General features: G+C 42.7%; 1 protein-coding gene across 1 annotated transcript in view; it reads left to right on the top strand.

Annotated features, from left to right (window-relative positions):
- The window catches only part of LOC139232761 (putative methyltransferase NSUN7), a 265,021-nt gene extending 247,656 nt beyond the window's left edge, over positions 1-17,365 (top strand). The window contains exon 12 of the mRNA XM_070863266.1: positions 16,727-17,365. Coding sequence (XP_070719367.1) covers positions 16,727-17,362 — 636 coding nt within the window. The 3' untranslated portion in view covers positions 17,363-17,365. The remainder of the gene's footprint in view (positions 1-16,726) is intronic.
- The last annotated feature ends 947 nt before the right edge of the window (positions 17,366-18,312 follow it).

Genomic DNA, 18,312 nt, shown 5'->3' with positions numbered 1-18,312 from the left:
AGCATTATGTGCCCAATGTAAGATGTGTCAAACTGATGAGGAGGACCTGACGGGAGAACAGGGAGAAGTAGTCTTACCTCGACTTGCCCGACACCACCTGCCTTCGGAGACTGCGCTTCCACAAAGAGGTTATCACTGATGTATTTTCTATGTTTCTATGTATGCCAGCTCATAATGGGAGATCTGCAGCCTGCCAGCACCATCAGTACTGCACTGTCCGTCGAGGTCAAAGTCACCGTGGCACTGTCGTTCTACGCATCGCATTCTTTTCCGGCCTTAGCTGACGACATTTGCGGTCTGTCTCAGCATGCCACACATTGCTGCATTAAACAGATCACTGAAGCCTTGTAAGCATTTAGGAGGGACTTGATCAGCTTCCCTATGACCAGGGAGGCACAGACTGAGAGGGCTCAAGGATTCTCCAGAATTGCAAACTTCCCCAAGGTGCAGGGAGCAATAGACTGTATGCACATCGCGATGCGGGCACCTTTTCAGGATGCAGAGGTTTCCAGGAACCGCAAGGGATTCCAGTCCCTGAATGTCCAAATGGTTGTCGACCACCAGCAAATTATAATGGCAGTGAATGCTAAATTTCTGGGCAGCATCCATGATGCTCACATCCTGCGTGAGAGCACTGTATCTGACTTGTTTAACAATCAGCCACAAGGTCAATTCTGGATGCTTGGTGACAAAGGATATGGCCTCGCCACCTGGCTGATGACCACCCTGCGTGACACCCACACCGAAGCCGAGAGGCGATACAACGAGAGCTACTCGCAATATCGTGCAGAAAACCATTGGAGTGCTTAAGCAGCGCTTTAGATGCCTGGACCACTCAGGAGGCGAGCTCCAATACCACCCTGAGCAGGTAGCTCAATTTGTGGTGGTGTGCTCCATGCTGCACAACTTGGCTATCAGGAGGGGACAAGAATTGCCTGAAGAGTCTGACAGTCCACCTCGCCAGCGAGAGGAAGAGGACGACGAGGAGGTGGACGTTGACATCGGCCCAGACAATCAGGCTGATGCTGAAGCCATGCCCCCGCCCCCCTGTAGACCGCATGAAAGAGCCTGTGGTGGCATGATAGCTGCAAGAGCCTTACGTCAGGAGCTTATTAATGAGCGCTTTGCCTGAAAGAAAGTATTTACAAAGCTGACATACTGCTGGGTGTGCAGGTCATACATCAATGGTGGGCATCACCTTGGTGACAGTTAAAGTTTAAGTTGATTGAAGTTAAGTGTAATTATACCCTTTGATAAGGAATCACCAGTGTGTAACGGTGCAGCTATCTGAGCCAAAGCGCAACAAGGCTTTGTTAAATAAAAAACATTTAAACGAAACATTTAGCTGAAATCATAAATATTTCTGTAAAAACCAACCCTCCCCTCCCCGCTTCTCCTCCCCATCTCTACCCCTTCCCCATCCCCTCCTGACTCCAAGCCGCCTGGCCGAGGAGCTCTTCAGGTGATGTTTCATTGGGAGGGAGGAGGAATGGCAGCTGATCCACTGCTTGGTCAGATACAGGAGAGGACGGTCCTGAGGTGGAAACGTGCTCCGAGCCAGAAGTAAGATGTTGCTCCTAGCTCTCATGAATGGTTGGCAATGGGGCTGCGGCACCTTGGGGTGCAGTGCCGCGCTCCGGGACCACTGGGAGCCCTCTGCCACCAGTGTTCCTGGCTACCAGCTCCAGGGACTCCACCATCCCATCCATGTTGTATATTATTTGTTGGACAAAAACTCGGTGCCAACTATGTTCTTGCTGCTTAGTGGGCTTTTTGCTGCTGGTGAATCTCCCTCGTGCCTCCCATAACAGCCAAACAAGCACACACCACACCCACACACGCCTTCAGTCCCTCTCAGCTCCCTCTCTCTCTGTCTCCTCTTCTGCGCATGTCATGATGACCCTTGACCTCCTGAATCGCAGGAATCGAACATTGCCATGCCAGTGCTAAGGACGGCGACACTTTACGGCAGAAGGTCAGCGAGATTTAACGCTGCCGCCCATTTCATATTGCTCGCGGTGACGCACAATTTCAAAAATGGAGATTAGTTGCTTTGAGAATGGGCGAGAAGCCGGCGATCTGAAAACCCATTTTTTACCACCCACGCCGGAAATAACGCCCATTTTTGGACGATAAGCACAAAAGTGTAAAATCTAACCCCAAGTGTAATATATCCAGGTTTGCTGGTGATATAAACCTCGGTGGGAAAGTAAGCTGTGAGGCAGACAGAAAAAGCATGCAAAGGGATATAGACAATTTAAGTGAGTGGGCAATAGGTGGCAGATAGAGTATAATGTTGGGAAATGTGATGTTATTTACTTGGGTAGGAAGAATACTTTTTAAAACAATATTTTTTAAATGATGAGAAACTATTAAATGTTGGTGTTCAATGTGATTTAAGTTTCCTAGTACAAGACACACAGTGAATTCGGATGCAGGTACAGCAAGCATTTAAGAAGGCAAATAGCATGTTGGCCTTTATTGCAAGGGAGGTGGAGTACAAGAATAAGGAAGTGTTGGGATAAAAAGGAGGCTTCTCTCCCTCAAGATGGACTAACTGATATAGTTAATCGACACCTTGCCCAGCTTCCCACTGTATAACGACCACGGAAGTAAACAAACAAAACCACAGGTTTACCGGTTTTATTACGAGCAATGCACGAGAAGGTTCAGTCGTGGAACCTCCGAAATACAAGAGGTATCAAGTACAATTTATACAGGTTTTGGAGAGGAGCACCCTCCCACAAAATCCTCGATAGATCTAATTCTATCAGCGAAGTTACATTGATTTGTCGCCTTTTATCAAACTGTCTCTGAGTGGTATATGCAATTGCCCACCTTCTATGATGTTGTTCCATGACTTGCACTTTGCCACAGTATAATAGACACCTAAACTGGCTTCTTTATCTCTTCCTCAGAGACTTCTGATCAACAACTGCTGATTTTGCTGTTTAAGTATTACAGAGGTTACAGATTCAGCTTAATGAGTTATACATTTGTGCTATGCCTACATAAGTAAGTGTTACATACATAGGCAATTATACAACCCTCCTAATACTGATAAGTTCACTACTTTCAGCATACTTCTGACCACCTATTTGCAACTCTTACAATTTATCCCTTACAATTAGTAGGGCTAGAGATTAGCAAATCAAGGACTGAGATAATGACACTAAGGAACAGAAGGTCCAAACACCCCAAATAGGCAGTCAGGTGGTTACCCCAGAGAGGTCCAGGCTGGCACCCAAATGGACCGGACCCGATCAGGTAATAATGGTAAGTTATAATAGTTATAAGGGGTATCGGCAAGTGGAAACACTGGACCCAGTTAAAAAAGCGTGGTCATTAACTAACCGGCGACGACCGGGAAATATTGTTTTTTGCAGGACTCGTGGAAACAACATGGGGTAACGCAGCCTCATATCAAGGACAACAGGCTGAGGGACAGCAAGACCTGTATTACAGGGACTCGGGCGACATTAGTTTAAAAAGAATCAAAAACACTGATGGTGATGCACGAAGCAACAGTAGATTTAAATAACGGGCATAAAACAACGTAACGAGGAAACGAAACAACATTGGGGATGAGCCAGTAATACGGGACCAATAATTAGTGGGAATAAGACCACGGTGTGTTTTATAATCAGGAGGGACAGAGATACTGCACCCGGGGGAAGGGGGTGCAGGTTTCACTCACTATCTATGAATGGTGGCGGAGGGGTATCTCCCGAGATAGACCCACCAACATGACCCCACCCACTACCTCAGCAACAGTGAGCATTACCAGGGCCCCGACCATCGCACCCTCAGCACCACAAACGTGTCCAACTATGAACACTGGGGCAAAAGGGGGATTGATAAGGCAGACCAAGGATAAGATACACTTTGGGGTACGTCAGCGAATAATTACTGTATTCCTAAATTTAAACACTATAACCACCCCCAACTTCTGCGGGTTAAACACTATAAGCCTGACCCTGCGAGCACTTAAAGGCCCTGAATCAAAAACCATGAAGTTTAATATGGAAAGAGGGTCAGGTAAAAAACAGGACCGAGGAAAAAAGAGGTATACCTAGAAATGGTACACGGCGGGATACATGGCAGGAGTTGCGACGGTAAACACTATAGACCTACACACGATAGATGATCAAGTTAACGCTCTAATACGAACCTTACAGGGATTGCTGGAAAGGGAAGAGCACAATGAAAAGATACAGGCACAACTGGGTAATGGCACAGAAAGGGAATTATTACAAGTGGCCCACACCAGACCACGCCAGAACTATCAATTCGATGAATAGAGCAGAACGGAACTTAAGTAAAACCATACAGACAGAACTAGTATGTACAGATATGGAGCATGGTTGCTCAATGGAATACAACATAACTTAGAGCAGCTTCAGAATGGAAAGGTGCCGGATTGGATAACACTTGATGTACTTATCAACTGGACCTTGGACAAAAACATGACTCATGCCTGCAAAGTGCGGAGGAACAGTCATGCTTGGGTCCCAAAGGCCAGATGTGTAACTGTACATTTGAACATAATAGGTTTTGTATTATCTATACCACAGTATGGTGATAAAGGGAGATCCTCTATACCAAACAATGTAGGAGAAATAAGAAATCAAACTCACGTGCGGTACCATGACAAACCAGAAATGTAGCTGAAGAGAACAACAGTACTAAGCGTCTCAGCATAGATGATTGTTATAAAAATAACCAAGTTGCTTTATGTCGAGATCCACTACGAATGATCAAAGATGACTGGATATAACCAAGTGGACGGGTGCACCTTGCGTATCACCCCCCCTAACACAGGACTAGTAAATTATCGCTGTTCCACGAGGAAACGGAGATTGATGTGTGAGCACCACAGCAACTGAAATGAAGAAAGGAACACCTCATACACCTTTATGCAGATTGACCTCTGCTTTACTCCGCTTGACGAGACAGATATAAACAGGTTTATTATAACCTCTGAACTAAAGCAGGAAAAATCGATGGGCCAATGATGGACATTACCTGAGGAGGTTATGCGAAGGCCATCAGGCCATAAGGAAAACCGATTCTCGAACTGAAAGAGGAACAAACTCGACTGCATTGGATACCATTCAACAACATAGAGGCAGAAATTCAGCAGAATAGAGAAGACCCCAAGTGGAGGAAAGATAGAAGAAACAGAGAATACCCCAGACGAGGCATAATTCGAACACCGAGAAAATGTTGGCCATAAAGGACTTATACACAAACAATGCTGGACTCAGTGTACTGGTTGTAGTGCAAGGGAACTCATCTTGCTGGTATTATCCTGTAAAAAGGTGTAACCAACGTAAGAGGCAGGCCCTAGCCCGTACTATAGTTAAAACGTTTAATAAAGGGAAATCAGACAGTCCGGCAGAAAGGACTTACTTAGTATAACCTTGATGGGAAAGCCAACAGGTAGATTCTGCACTATCCAAGCAAAAGGACAACCCTGGAAGCTCACCTGTGAGGTATTAATTGTGGAAATGACCTATCTTGGGCATATAGCCAAGGGCCATTAGGGGGGAATTGTAAGGGATAAATTGTAAGAGTTGCAAATAGGTGGTATTAATTATGCTGAAGGTGGTGAACTTATCAGTATTAGGAGGGTCTGTATAATTGCCTATGTATGTAACACTTCCTTATGTAGGTACAGCACAAATGTATAACACATTGAATGGAATCTGTAACCTCTGTAATACTTAAACAGCAAAATCAGCAGTTGTTGATCAGAAGTCTCTGAGGAAGAGATGAAGAAGCCAGTTTAGGCGTCTATTATACTGTGGCAAAGTGCAAACGTAGAAGAAACATAGCAAATAGTTGCAGGAGTAGGCCATTCGGCCCTTCGAGCCTGCATCACCATTCAATAAGATCATGGCTGATCATTCACCTCAGTACCCCTTTCCTGCTTTCTCTCCATACCCCTTGATCCCTTTAGCCGTAAGGGTCATATCTAACTCCCTCTTGAATATATCCAATGAACTGGCATCAACAACTCTCTGCGGTAGGGAATTCCACAGGTTAACAACTCTCTGAGTGAAGACGTTTCTCCTCATCTCAGTCCTAAATGGCTTATCCTTAGACTATGTCCCCTTGTTCTGGATTTCCCCAACATCGGGAACATTCTTCCTGCATCTAACCTGTCCAGTCCCGTCAGAATTTTATATGTTTCTATGAGATCCTCTCTCATATTTCTAAACTCCATTGAATACAGGCCCAGTCGATCCACTCTCTCCTCATATGTCAGTCATGCCATCCGGGAGTCAGTCTGGTGAACCTTCGCTGCACTCCTTCAATAGCAAGAACATCCTTCCTCAGATTAGGAGACCAAAACTGAAGACAATATTCCAGGTGAGGCCTCACCAAGTCCCTGTACAACTGCAGTAAGACCTCCCTGCTCCTATACTCGAATCCCCTAGTTATGAAGGCCAACATACCATTTACCTTCTTCACCACCTGCTGTACCTACATGCCAACTTTCAATGACTGATGTACCATGATACCCAGGTCTCGTTGCACCTCCCTTTTTCCTAATCTGCCGCCATTCAGATAATATTCTGTCTTCATGTTTTTGCCACCAAAATGGATAACCTCACATTTATCCACATTATACTGCATCTGCCACGCATTTGCCTACTCACCTAACCTGTCCAAGTCCCCCTGCAGCCTTTTAGCGTCCTCCTCACCGTCACCCAGCTTAGTGTCATCTGCAAACTTGGAGATATTACACTCAATTCCCTCATCCAAATCATTAATGTATATTGTAAATAGCTGGGGTCCCAGCACTGAGCCCTGCGGCACCCCACTAGTCATTGCCTGTCATTCTGAAAAAGACTCGTTTATCCCGACTCTCTGCTTCCTGTCTGCCAACCAGTTCTCTATCCACATCAGTACATTACCCCCAATACCATGTGCTTTAATTTTGCACACCAATCTCTTGTGTGGGACCTTATCAAAAGCCTTTTGAAAGTCCAAATACACCACATCCACTGGTTCTCCCTTGTCCACTCTACCAGTTACATCCTCAAAAAATTCTAGAAGATTTTTCAAGAAGGATTTCCCTTTCATAAATCCATGCTGACTTGAACCGATCCCGTCACTGCTTTCCAAATGTGCTGCTATTTCATCTTTAATAACTGATTCCAACATTTTGCCCACTACTGATGTCAGACTGACCGGTCTATAATTACCCATTTTCTCTCTCCCTCCTTTCTTTAAAAGTGGTGTTACATTTGCTATATAGGAACTGATCCAGAATCGATAGACTGTTGGAAAATGATCACCAATGCATCCACTATTTCTAGGGCTACTTCCTTAAGTACTCTGGGATGCAGACTATCAGTCCCCGGGGATTTATCGGCCTTCAATCCCATCAATTTCCCTAACACAATTTCCTGCCTAATAAGGATTTCCTTCAGTTCCTCCTTCTCACTAGACCCTCGGTCCCCTAGTATTTCCGGAAGGTTATTTGTGTCTTCCTTCGTGAAGACAGAACCAAAATATTTGTTGAACTGGTCCACCATTTCTTTGTTCCCCATTATAAATTCACCTGAATCTGACTGCAAGGGACCTACGTTTGTTTTCACTAATCTTTTTCTCTTCACATACCTATCGAAGCTTTTGCAGTCAGTTTTTATATTCCCAGCAAGCTTCCTCTCATACTCTATGGTGTTGTTCCATGACTTGGAACAACACCATAGAAGATGGGCAATTGCATATACCACTTAGAGACAGTTTGATAAGAATCGACAAATCAATGTAACTTCGCTGATAGAATTAGACCTATCGAGGATTTTGTAGGAGGGTGCTCCTCTCCAAAACCTGTATAAATTGTACTTGAAACGTCTTGTATTTCGGAGGTTCCACGACTGAACCATCCCGTGCATTGTTCGTAATAAAACAGGTAAACCTGAGGTTTTGTTTGTTTACTTCCGTGGTTGTTATACAGTGGGAAGCTGGGCGAGGTGTCGATTAACTATATTAGTTAGTCCATCTTGAGGGAGAGAAGCCTCCTTTTACCCCAACAGACAGGCAGGTGTCGATCAACTATATTAGTTAGTCCACCTTGAAGGAGAGAAGCCTCCTTTTTACCCCAACATTAGGCGTCACGAACAGGATATCGACCCTCTGACCTGGATGATGTGACAGCTGAATGGCAGTGAGTATGTTTTGTACCCACTGCAGCTGTAGCATTGATGGGGAAGGCGGTAATCTGTATAAAGAATTAGAAGGGGTAATCTGTAGAACAAGTTATAGCGAACCACGGAAGGACGAAAACCAAGGGTGGGATAGGTGTATTGCCTGAAAAAGAAGGAATACAACCTAAAGGGGCGAGGACCCCAGCGATCGTTGGAGGAAAAATAAGCTGTATGTCCTGAAGCATGACACGGTAATAATACGGAGAAGCCGGTATTGATCGTGCACAGCGCAAACAAGAAGGAATACAACCTAAAAAGTGGGTTGGGCCCCAGGATCGTAGGAAAACTGGCCAGTGGGATAAAATGCTAGCTGAAAAAAATGGAAAATTAATAAAAGAAAAGAAAAATGCTGGAAAAACACATTGAATTTACAAAGGACAGCGTGTTTTTATCAAAAGATAAAAATGCGACCTTGAAAGCTGCAGCTGCTAGAAAGAGAAACAATGTTTAGGAAAATGGACTGGAGAAAGATCATCAAAATACAAAACCTAATTTGAAGAAAGGAGATTTAAATTGGCTGTGAAAAAGATATTGGTTTAAATCTAAAAACTTTTGAGTTAAACCTGACACAGCTTTGTGCCGAGAAAGAGAAACAAAGATGTTTTAACTATGGACTGGAGGAAGGTCATCAAAAAATGATAGAGTTCAGATTCAAAAGGGGAAAAGATCTAAGCTATGCGAACTCAGCAGAGAAAGAAAGAATTGGGAATTAGAAAATTCTTTAAAAAAGATGGAACCGGCACGGAAGTTTAGATTTTGTGCCAAGAGAAATAAAACACAAGATGTGCTCAGTGAACGGGACTGTAAAAACAAAATGCTGGAATGTATATAGCTTGTGTGGAAATTGGATTTCAGTAAACAAAAATGTGTGGTCTCGTTTTAAATCAATTAAAAAAATCTTTGGCAAGTATTTGAATTGGAAGATTAGAAAAATTGGAGTTTAATCTAAAATGCTATCTTTCCCGATGAGAAGTTTTTATTATGACAACTTTACTAATGATTTCTGTTGTTTTAATGGATTGCTAATTTCTAAGCAAGTTTTGAAGGCACAAAGACTTGGGGAAATAAATTTTCGGATGATTACGCGAAGTCATGTAATGACGTCAGGCCTTCTTACAAACCTGTAAAGGAGTTAGCCCTTTCCATTGACGGCTGTTTTATAGTGGACATTATTAATTTGGATTTCTTAATAAAAGAAAGACTCACCTGACAGACAGAGGAAATGGTGGGATAGTCAGAATAAAAATAAAACAAAGAAAGCCTATGTAATAATACTCGACTGCTGCAAAGGACAGATAGATACTCAAACAAAGCAAATTCAAGAGTTCGAAGCTAAGATAAATAAGCTGGAAGAGATAAAGACAGGACCAGATGGATAGTGCAGTGCACAGCCATAGCACCATCACATACGGTAATAGAGCCAATGTACCCCACGGTGGGCAAGTGTAGTCCACAAACCTAACCTAACAGTAAACCAGACTGGGATAACGAGTGCAGAGTAGAGTGGCCCCCGGCACATGATAATGGCTATTTATCAGCGGCACCGATACGCACTACCACCATTCCCACCAACGGACGTAGAGCAGCCCAGATGACCATACAGGAGGTACCCTTCAGCCCACAGGAGAGACAAATTCTATTGAATAAGTTACCAACCCCTAAAGCAAAATACAGAATTCTGACAAAAGATTGGAGTAGAATACTGTGACTCAAAAGGCAGGCAAAAGGGTAGGAGAATACGGGGAACGGAAGTGGATTGAATACAAAAACCACTGGGGCTGATGCCCCTGACAAAAATGATGCAGCATTCTTGAAAATGTTTAAAGGTGGACTAGGAGAGGCACATCAAAAGATAATTAAGTTAGGATTTAAGATAGGAGATGATTACGATGAAACTTTGGAATGGGCAGAACATGTCGAGGAGTAAAAGTTAGAACAAAAGGAAAAAATAGCAAAAATAGCAGCAACAGCGGTAGCAGCAGAGACGAAGGAGGAGGAGACACACCCCCGCGAAGCTCCCCTGATATGCTTTAATTGCAATCAGGAAGGCCACTTCAATAAGGATTGCCCGCAGAAAAGGAGAGGTTACGGAAATTCTAAACGGAGATGTCACAATTGTGGTAAACTTGATCATTTGTCCAATGATTGCTGGAGTAAGGGAACACCGTTAACCAGGGAAGAGCTGATGGACATGCTCAGACAGGAACCAGCACCACTGCTACCACTTCCACCACCGCCCCAACCTGAGACACCCTCTAACGAAGATATTATCAACATGTTCCGATTAGCCAGTACACGCTAGGGGTTGCCGGTCCCCGGCGGAGATATGGGACGGCAGCTAGGGGATCCAAGGATGTTTATTAGTGCAGTGTTAGGGGGCCGGCACTGCGATATGCTTGTAGACACAGGAGCGTCCATTTCCATAACCAACTTAGATTTTCCCCTAACCCATAGGACTGTAAACATACAAGGAGTAGGTTGGGGATATCGGAAAGCAACCCTAAGTGAAATGGTGTTGTTAGGAGTACAGGGGGTAATGTTACCTACTCAATTTTGGTGCTGTCAGAATATAGAAGGCACCATATTGGGCATCGATACATTAAGAGAGATAGGGGTACTGATAGATCCTCAGCGTAACCGGATAATTTGGGGGGATAAGCACGGAAACCGAATTAAGTTCGAACACCTGGGACACCAGCAGCAACGAGGGGCCAGAATAACCCTAATCCAGCCCGAATGGAAAACAAAGGGTGTATGGGGTCGCGTGTGCCAATTATACCCAACTCTGTGGGCACAATACAAGCAGGATTGTGGGCTAGCAGAGACACCACCCATCAAAATTTCTGGCCCCGAACACAAAGCTCACCGACAGTATCCATTAAGACCCGAAGCTGAGGCAGCGGTCTGTCAGATAGTGCAGGGATTAGAGAAGCAAGGGATAGTGAAACAGATAATAGCCTCCACTAATACACCTGTGTGGTCGGTAAAGAAACACAATAGGTCTTACCGACTAACTATCGATTATACCGCCCTGAATTTTTAATGGCCTGGATCCAGAACATAAGATATTCACCGTGCTGGATATAGCGAATGGATTTTGGGCCATACCCTTAGACAAAGAGTCCCAAGGAAAATTTGCCTTCACCGTAAAGGGAAAACAATACACATGGACCAGAGTGCCACAGGGATTCCATAATAGCCCGAGCATATTCCATCAAGTATTGTCAGGGATTTTGGAACCGGTAGACATGAGAGAAGGGAGCACCCTTTTGCAGTATATGGATGATATCTTACTGTCTCCAGCACAGAACAACAAGACGTACTTAGCTTTAACTACAGTGCTAGGAGCTATACAGAGTGCAGGATTAAAAATAAATCCTAGGAAGTTGCAGGTGGGAAGGAGCCAAGTAGCATCCAAGGTACATGACAGATGCCTAAGGACAGAAAGGAAGCAATTCAACCAATGCCCAGACCAGGAACCGTGAAAGGGGTCAGGCAGGTACGAGGGCTATTCAACTACTGCAGAAATGCCGAGATCAGGAAATTTGCAACTCTTACAATTTATCCCTTACAGAAGTCTTGCTACAATTATACAGGGCTTTGGTGAGACCACACCTGGAGTACTGAACACAGTTTTGATATCCTTATTTGAGGAAGGATATACATGCCTCGGAGGCCGTGGAACGAAGGTTCACTAGATTGATTGCTGGGATAAGAGGGTTGTCCTATGAGGGGATATTGAGTAGATTGAGTAGATACTCTTTGGCGTTTAGAAGAATGAGAGCTAATCTCACTGAAACATAAGATTCTGATGGGATTGTCAGGGTAGATGCTGAGAGATTTTTTCCTCAGACTGGAGAGTCTAGGACTAGGCGGCATGATCTCAGGATAAGGGATCGGCCATTTAAGACTGAGATGAGAAGGAATTTCTTCACTCAGAGGATTGTGAATCTTTGGAATTCTCTACCTCAAAGGGCTATGGATGCTGAATCGTTAAAAATATTCAGGCTGTCAAGGACAAAGATAAACCGCGAATAAAAGTTCTCAATTGCGGAAAAGCTCATTTTATTAAGCTGAGATGTGATTTAGCCATAGTGGACCAGAAACAGCTACTTGAAGGTAAATCAGTGTCAGAGCAGTGGGAGGCATTCAAGGAAGAGATAGTTAAGGTTCAGAAGAAAAAGGGTGAAACTAACAAGTCTCGAGCCCTCTGGATGTCAAGGGGCATACAGGGTAAGACAGAGAAAAAGGGAAACTTATGACAGATACCAAGGCTCAATACTACAGAATCCATAGAGGAGTATAGAAAGTGCAGGGGTGAATTAAAAGGAAATTAGGAAAGCAAAGAGAGGACATGAAAAAATATTGGCAAGTAACATGAAGGAAAACCTAAAGATGTTTTAGAAATACATTAAGAGCAAGAGGATAACTAAAGAAAGAGCAGTGCCTATTAGGGACCATAAAGGTAACTTTGTGTGTGGAGGCAGAAGACGTGGGTATGGTTCTTAATGAATACTTTGCGTCTGTTTTCACAAAAGAGAGCGACGATGCAGACATTTCAGTCAGGGACGAGGGGTGTGAAACATATGAAATAAATTGAGAGAGAGGAAGTATTAAAGGGTTTAGCATCTTTGAAAGTGGATTAATCCTCAGGCCCAGATGAAATGTATCCCAGGCTGTTCAGAGAAGCAAGAGAGGAGATATCAGAGGCTCTGACCATCATTTTCCAATCCTCTCTGACTATAGGTGTGGTGCTGCAGGACTGCTAACGTTGTACCGTTGTTTAAAAAGGGAGAATGGGATAGACCGAGTAATTACAGGCCAGTCAACCTAACCTCGGTGGTGGGAAAGTTATTGGAAAAAATTCTGACGGACAGGATAAATCTTCATTTAGAAAGACACGGATTAATCAAGGACAGTCAGCATGGATTTGTTAAGGGAAGGTCATGTCCGAGGAGGTAACAAGGAGGGTCGATGAGGGTAGTGCATTTGATGTAGTGTATATGGAGTGTATATGGATTTTTAGCAAGGCCTTTGATAAGGTCCCACATGGCAGACTGGTCACGAAAGTAAAAACCATGGGATCCAAGGCAAAGTGGCAAGTTGGATCCAAATTGGCTCAGAGGCAGGAAGCAATGGCAAATGGTTGATGGGTGTTTTTGTGACTGGAAGGCTGTTTCCAGTGGTGTTCCACAGGGTTCAGTACTAGGTCCCTTGCTTTTTGTGGTATATATCAATATCAATGATAATCTTGAATATAAGGGGTTTGATTAAGAAGTTTGCAGATGATACAAAAATTAGCCGTGTGCTTCATAATGAAGAAGAAAGTTGTAGACTGCAGGAAGATATCAATGGACTGGTCAGGTGGGCAGAACAGTGGCAAATGGAATTAAATCTGGAGAAGTGTGAAGTAATGCATATGGGTGGGCTAACAAGGCAAGGGAATTAATAATATAAATGGTAAGACACTGAGAAGTGTAGAGGAACAGAGGGACCTTTGAGTGCATGTCAACAGATCACTGAAAGTAGCAGGACAGGTAGATAAGGTGGTTAAGAAGGCATACAGGATACTTGCCTTTATTAGCCAAGGCATGGAATATAAGAGCAGGAAGATTATGCTTGAACTGGATAAAACACTAGTTAGGCCACAGCTTGAGTATTACAGCAGTTCTGGTCACCACATTAAAGGAAAGATGTGATTGCACTAGAGAGGGTACAGATGAGATTTATGAGGATGTTGCCTGGACTGGAGAATTTTAGTTATGAGGAATGATTGGATAGGCTGGGGTTGTATTTTTTTTTAGAACAGAGGAGGGTGAGGGAAGACTTAATTTAGGTGTACAAAAATTATGACGGTCATATTCCCTTTAGCAGAAGGGTCAATAACCAGGAGACATTTAAAGTAAGTGGTAGGAGGTTTAGAGGGGGTTTGAGGATAATGTTTTTCACCTTGAGGGTGGTGAGGGTCTTGAATTCACTGCCTGAAAGGGTGGTAGTGGCAGAAACCCTCATCACATTTAAAAAGTACTTGGATGTGCACTTGAAGTGCCGAACCTACAAAGCTATGGACCAAGAGCTGCAAAGTGGGATTAGGTTGGATAGCTCTTTGTCGGCCAGCACGGACACGTTGGACCAAATGGCCTCCTTCTGTGCTGCAAATTTCTATGATTCTGAGATAGATAGATTTTCGAACTCATGCGGAATTAAGGGATATGGGGATCAGCCGGGAAAGTGGAGTTGAGATCGAAGATCAGCCATGATGTTAGTTAATGGCAGAGCAGGCTCGAAGGGCTGTATGGCCTATTCCTGCCCCACTGAGCGTGCATATCGGCAAAGCTCATACACACTTGCCACAATTTTCTGTCCATTAAAATTAGAAGCACACATCGATAAAGTTCTGCCTGTAATACCAAATGAAATTGTTTTGTCCATTGATACCACAATTGCAGCTTCAACATGTTAGGGTGTCGTGTCAACTATTTTATCATGTCTTGAAATAAGTGATATGTGCTTTCACTGAAAGTAAAATGAGATTGCAGCTTAAATTTCAGTATTAGGAGTTCAGAAACAATCTTTGATGGAAGGGATGGATGGGACTCCTAAAAGTCCACATTAATACTATTTCTGCCCAAGATGTATGTAGACTTGGTAGAGGGGAACATCCTATAGTGTCCTAGTTTCTGAATGGTGCCAGGAAAGATCCAACTTACCTTTCTGGCTTGTGAATAGGACATTTCTCATGTCCCATCCATCCCTTCCATCAAAGATTGTTTCTGAACTCCTAATACTGAAGTTTAAGCTGCAATCTCATTTTACTTTCAGTGAAAGCACATATCACTTATTTTATGTCCATACACCATGAGATTGTTATGTAGATAAGCAGAAAAGGTTTGACAATTTAGGCAGGTATTTGTTTCATGTGGAAGCAAGGCTATGGTGACCAAACAAACACAAGATAGCAAATTAGGTGGTTGAATAAAATTCTATCATATTATGGTCACTCTTTCCTAAAGGCCCCATTACTACAAGGTTATTAATTAACCCTTTCTCATTGCACAATACTAGATCTAAAATAGTCTGTTCCCTAGTTGGTTCCTCAACATACTGATCTCGAAAACTATCTTGTACACATTCCATGAATTTGTCCTCCAGACTATTACTGCAACTTTGGTTTGTCCAGTCTATAGGTAGATTAAAGTCCCCCATGATTACTCTATTATCCTTGCATGCACCTCTAATTTCCTGATTTATACTGTGCCCTACATTACCACTACTGTTTGGGGGCCTATAGTGGTAATGTAGGGCACAGTTATGTGTCATCCTGGCAGGAGAGATCGACCACAGAAAGTTAACAGCTCGTCATAGATGTGGAATGATCACTGTTTGGGCAAAATTGTGGAAATTTTTCCTTGAGCTCATTTCTAAGATGATGACTTGGTGTAATTATGCATATATTTTTTTTAATTAAGTATTCCTATTTGGACTTAATTACTCTGGATGATAAATGATTTGACTGTACTCCAAACTGGACTGAATATACAGGTCTTCATAGTTCTAATGACCATCTCCACACTCTTATTTGCAGGTGGAAGTTGATGTAATGAGGAAGACTGTTAGAATGTCTACCACAGGTGTAGTCTTCACATCTTTGAAAGAAGTTCAACCTCCCCGATTAATACTGACTTGAGTAAAACATTGAGGGAGCAGGAATGTGGCTCAGGACTAAGTCCCAATGCTGCTTCTTGAGTCTTGATGCTCAGCCTCTCCTCACCCACCTGGCCATGGAGAAAGTTATCAGCCTGTTTGGTAAAAGCTGGTGTTCTAATCAAACACATGCACTGCTCACTGGTACTTTAAAATAGAGTTCTAAATAAAGTACCAATGAATGCAGTAAGCATGGACTGTAACACGAGCTGGTAAATACCTCCGGAGTCATGCAGGCAGGAAGAGACAGCACCAACATAAAGGCTCAGGTGGAAGAAAGAAAGGAGAGAAAACTCCAGATAACACACTGGTACCCTCTAACACATTCTGCTGCTCTGGTTCTATTTTTTTGGCTTTTTGAAATTAATTTGGAGGAACTGGTGATTTGGAAAAGTCTGTTCTCAGTTTGCTTTCTCACTGGTAAATCATTTTTGTTATTTGTTCTTTGGGTATAAGTGATTTGTTGACCACATTTATTGTTCATGTCTAGTCACACAAAGAAGGTGATGGTTGGCTTTCTCCTTAAACCATTGCAGTGGTTATTCCGAGGGTACTCTTACGATGGTGATAGGTAGGGAATTCCAGGTTTTTGACCAAGTTACAATGAAAGAATAGTGATTATATTGTCCAAGTGTGTAATCCAGAAGGGAACTTGCAGGTGATGGTGTTTCCCATATCTTAATTTCCTATTTGTTGCTCTTTTGAAAAACCATCCAGGCCATTGTGTTTATATATAGAAATTGCCAGCAACTAATGTTATCAATAGGGATTCTAACCTATGTAATTTTATTAATTTAAAGCGAGACCCATCAGGGGCAGTGTCTGTAAAGGATGTTTTGGCTCGAGCCGCAGCAAAGGGACTACTGGATGGAGTTGAGACAACCAGATTTCGAAAAAAGGAAGAAAAGCGAAAGAAAAGCAAAGTCTTTACGCCAAAAATTGGGTCTTTCAGTGGAGCCCAGTCAAGGATCACTGAATTTTTAAATGAACAGAAACCGATTACAGTTAATGGAAACTCCCCCATGTCCCAGCCATTATCCAGAAGTGAGGCCAGTACGACCGGGTCAAGTATCAAATTACCCCAACGAATATCTGTTCCTGTCTTGTCTAATAGAGTAAAGAGAAATATTAACAATGTTTCTTCAGTGGGAAGGTTGGCTAGTAGAAAATCAAGCTCATCTGGAACAAAACAAGAGTTGAAGTTGGTGTTAAAGCCGGTTGAGATGTTGCTTCCTCCAGTTACAATACGATACCTCAATTCAACTGGGGTTCAAAACCATGGTTATAGTCAACCCTACCTCTTCCAGTACCATGGATTAACTAGTCAACCACAATTCCCATATTCACGCAACTCATTCGTGACTTCACTTGGTGTGAAAAAACAAAGAGATGCAGGTATGTCTATTTCTCACAGGCAGTCACGTCCTTGGCTCTAAGGTAAAAGATGGACTATAGCAAAATACTTTAACATTTGAATTGCATCTTTAATGCATACCGCTTTGGATGTTTTATATAAATGTTTTCAAAATGATATTTCAGTATATAAATTTGAAGCTTCTTTTGTACTGTCTATGATGTTATTGCTGTTCAAGTAGCGTAATCTATGGGTTTGCTGATGGCAATAAAAAAGTTCAGAAAATAATATATACAATCAGTAATCTTATAAAATCAAAGCATGCACACTTAACCATGAATTGTAACAGCAGAAATTTCCCAAGAAAAGGAACCCCAAAACAATTACACGATTACTGTCACTAGCTAAAATATAGTTATATCAAAACGCAGAAAGAGCCTTTTGAAAAAGTAGTTTAGTCAACACTTGTTCTCATTCTAGCTGTTTTCATTCTTGAATTTAAGCTACATTTTATATATTATGAATAGCTAGCCAAGCCAGTCAGAAAAATCATAGTGACTCTGTTATATCAAACTAATTCGAATCAAAACCACACGACCTTTCCTTTCTAGACCATTCAAGAACACTGTTGTTTCAACATCTGAAGAACCAAATATGGGGAGCATATGCAATCCTAAAGGTCCTAGACCTCTAATGAGAAGGAGGGGGGGAGGGAAAGAACTACTTCAGGAACTATGTATGAAACAAAAATAAATGAAGTTATTTAAAAAAGAAAAACTCTTGTTTAGAAATTCCATATCTGGAAGAGGCATTCATTCCCCCATCCCCCCAAAAAGAACACACTATTAACCACTCTAAGAGGAAACTTAACCCAGAAGAGAGGGTATGTGGAATATGCCTGTATTCAGTAAATGTTAATCACTGCACCAAAGGTGGAATGATTGAACTACCTTCATTTGTTTTACACCATGTTCTATTAGTGATCTACAGAGTAGAGCCTCAAAGATTAAAAGATCTCACATCTTCTAGATC

The sequence above is a fragment of the Pristiophorus japonicus genome, chromosome 2 (assembly GCF_044704955.1).
Source record: "Pristiophorus japonicus isolate sPriJap1 chromosome 2, sPriJap1.hap1, whole genome shotgun sequence".
Lineage (NCBI taxonomy): Eukaryota > Metazoa > Chordata > Chondrichthyes > Pristiophoridae > Pristiophorus > Pristiophorus japonicus.
Note: the sequence above shows the minus strand (reverse complement) of the source record. Positions and strands in the feature narration are given on the sequence as shown.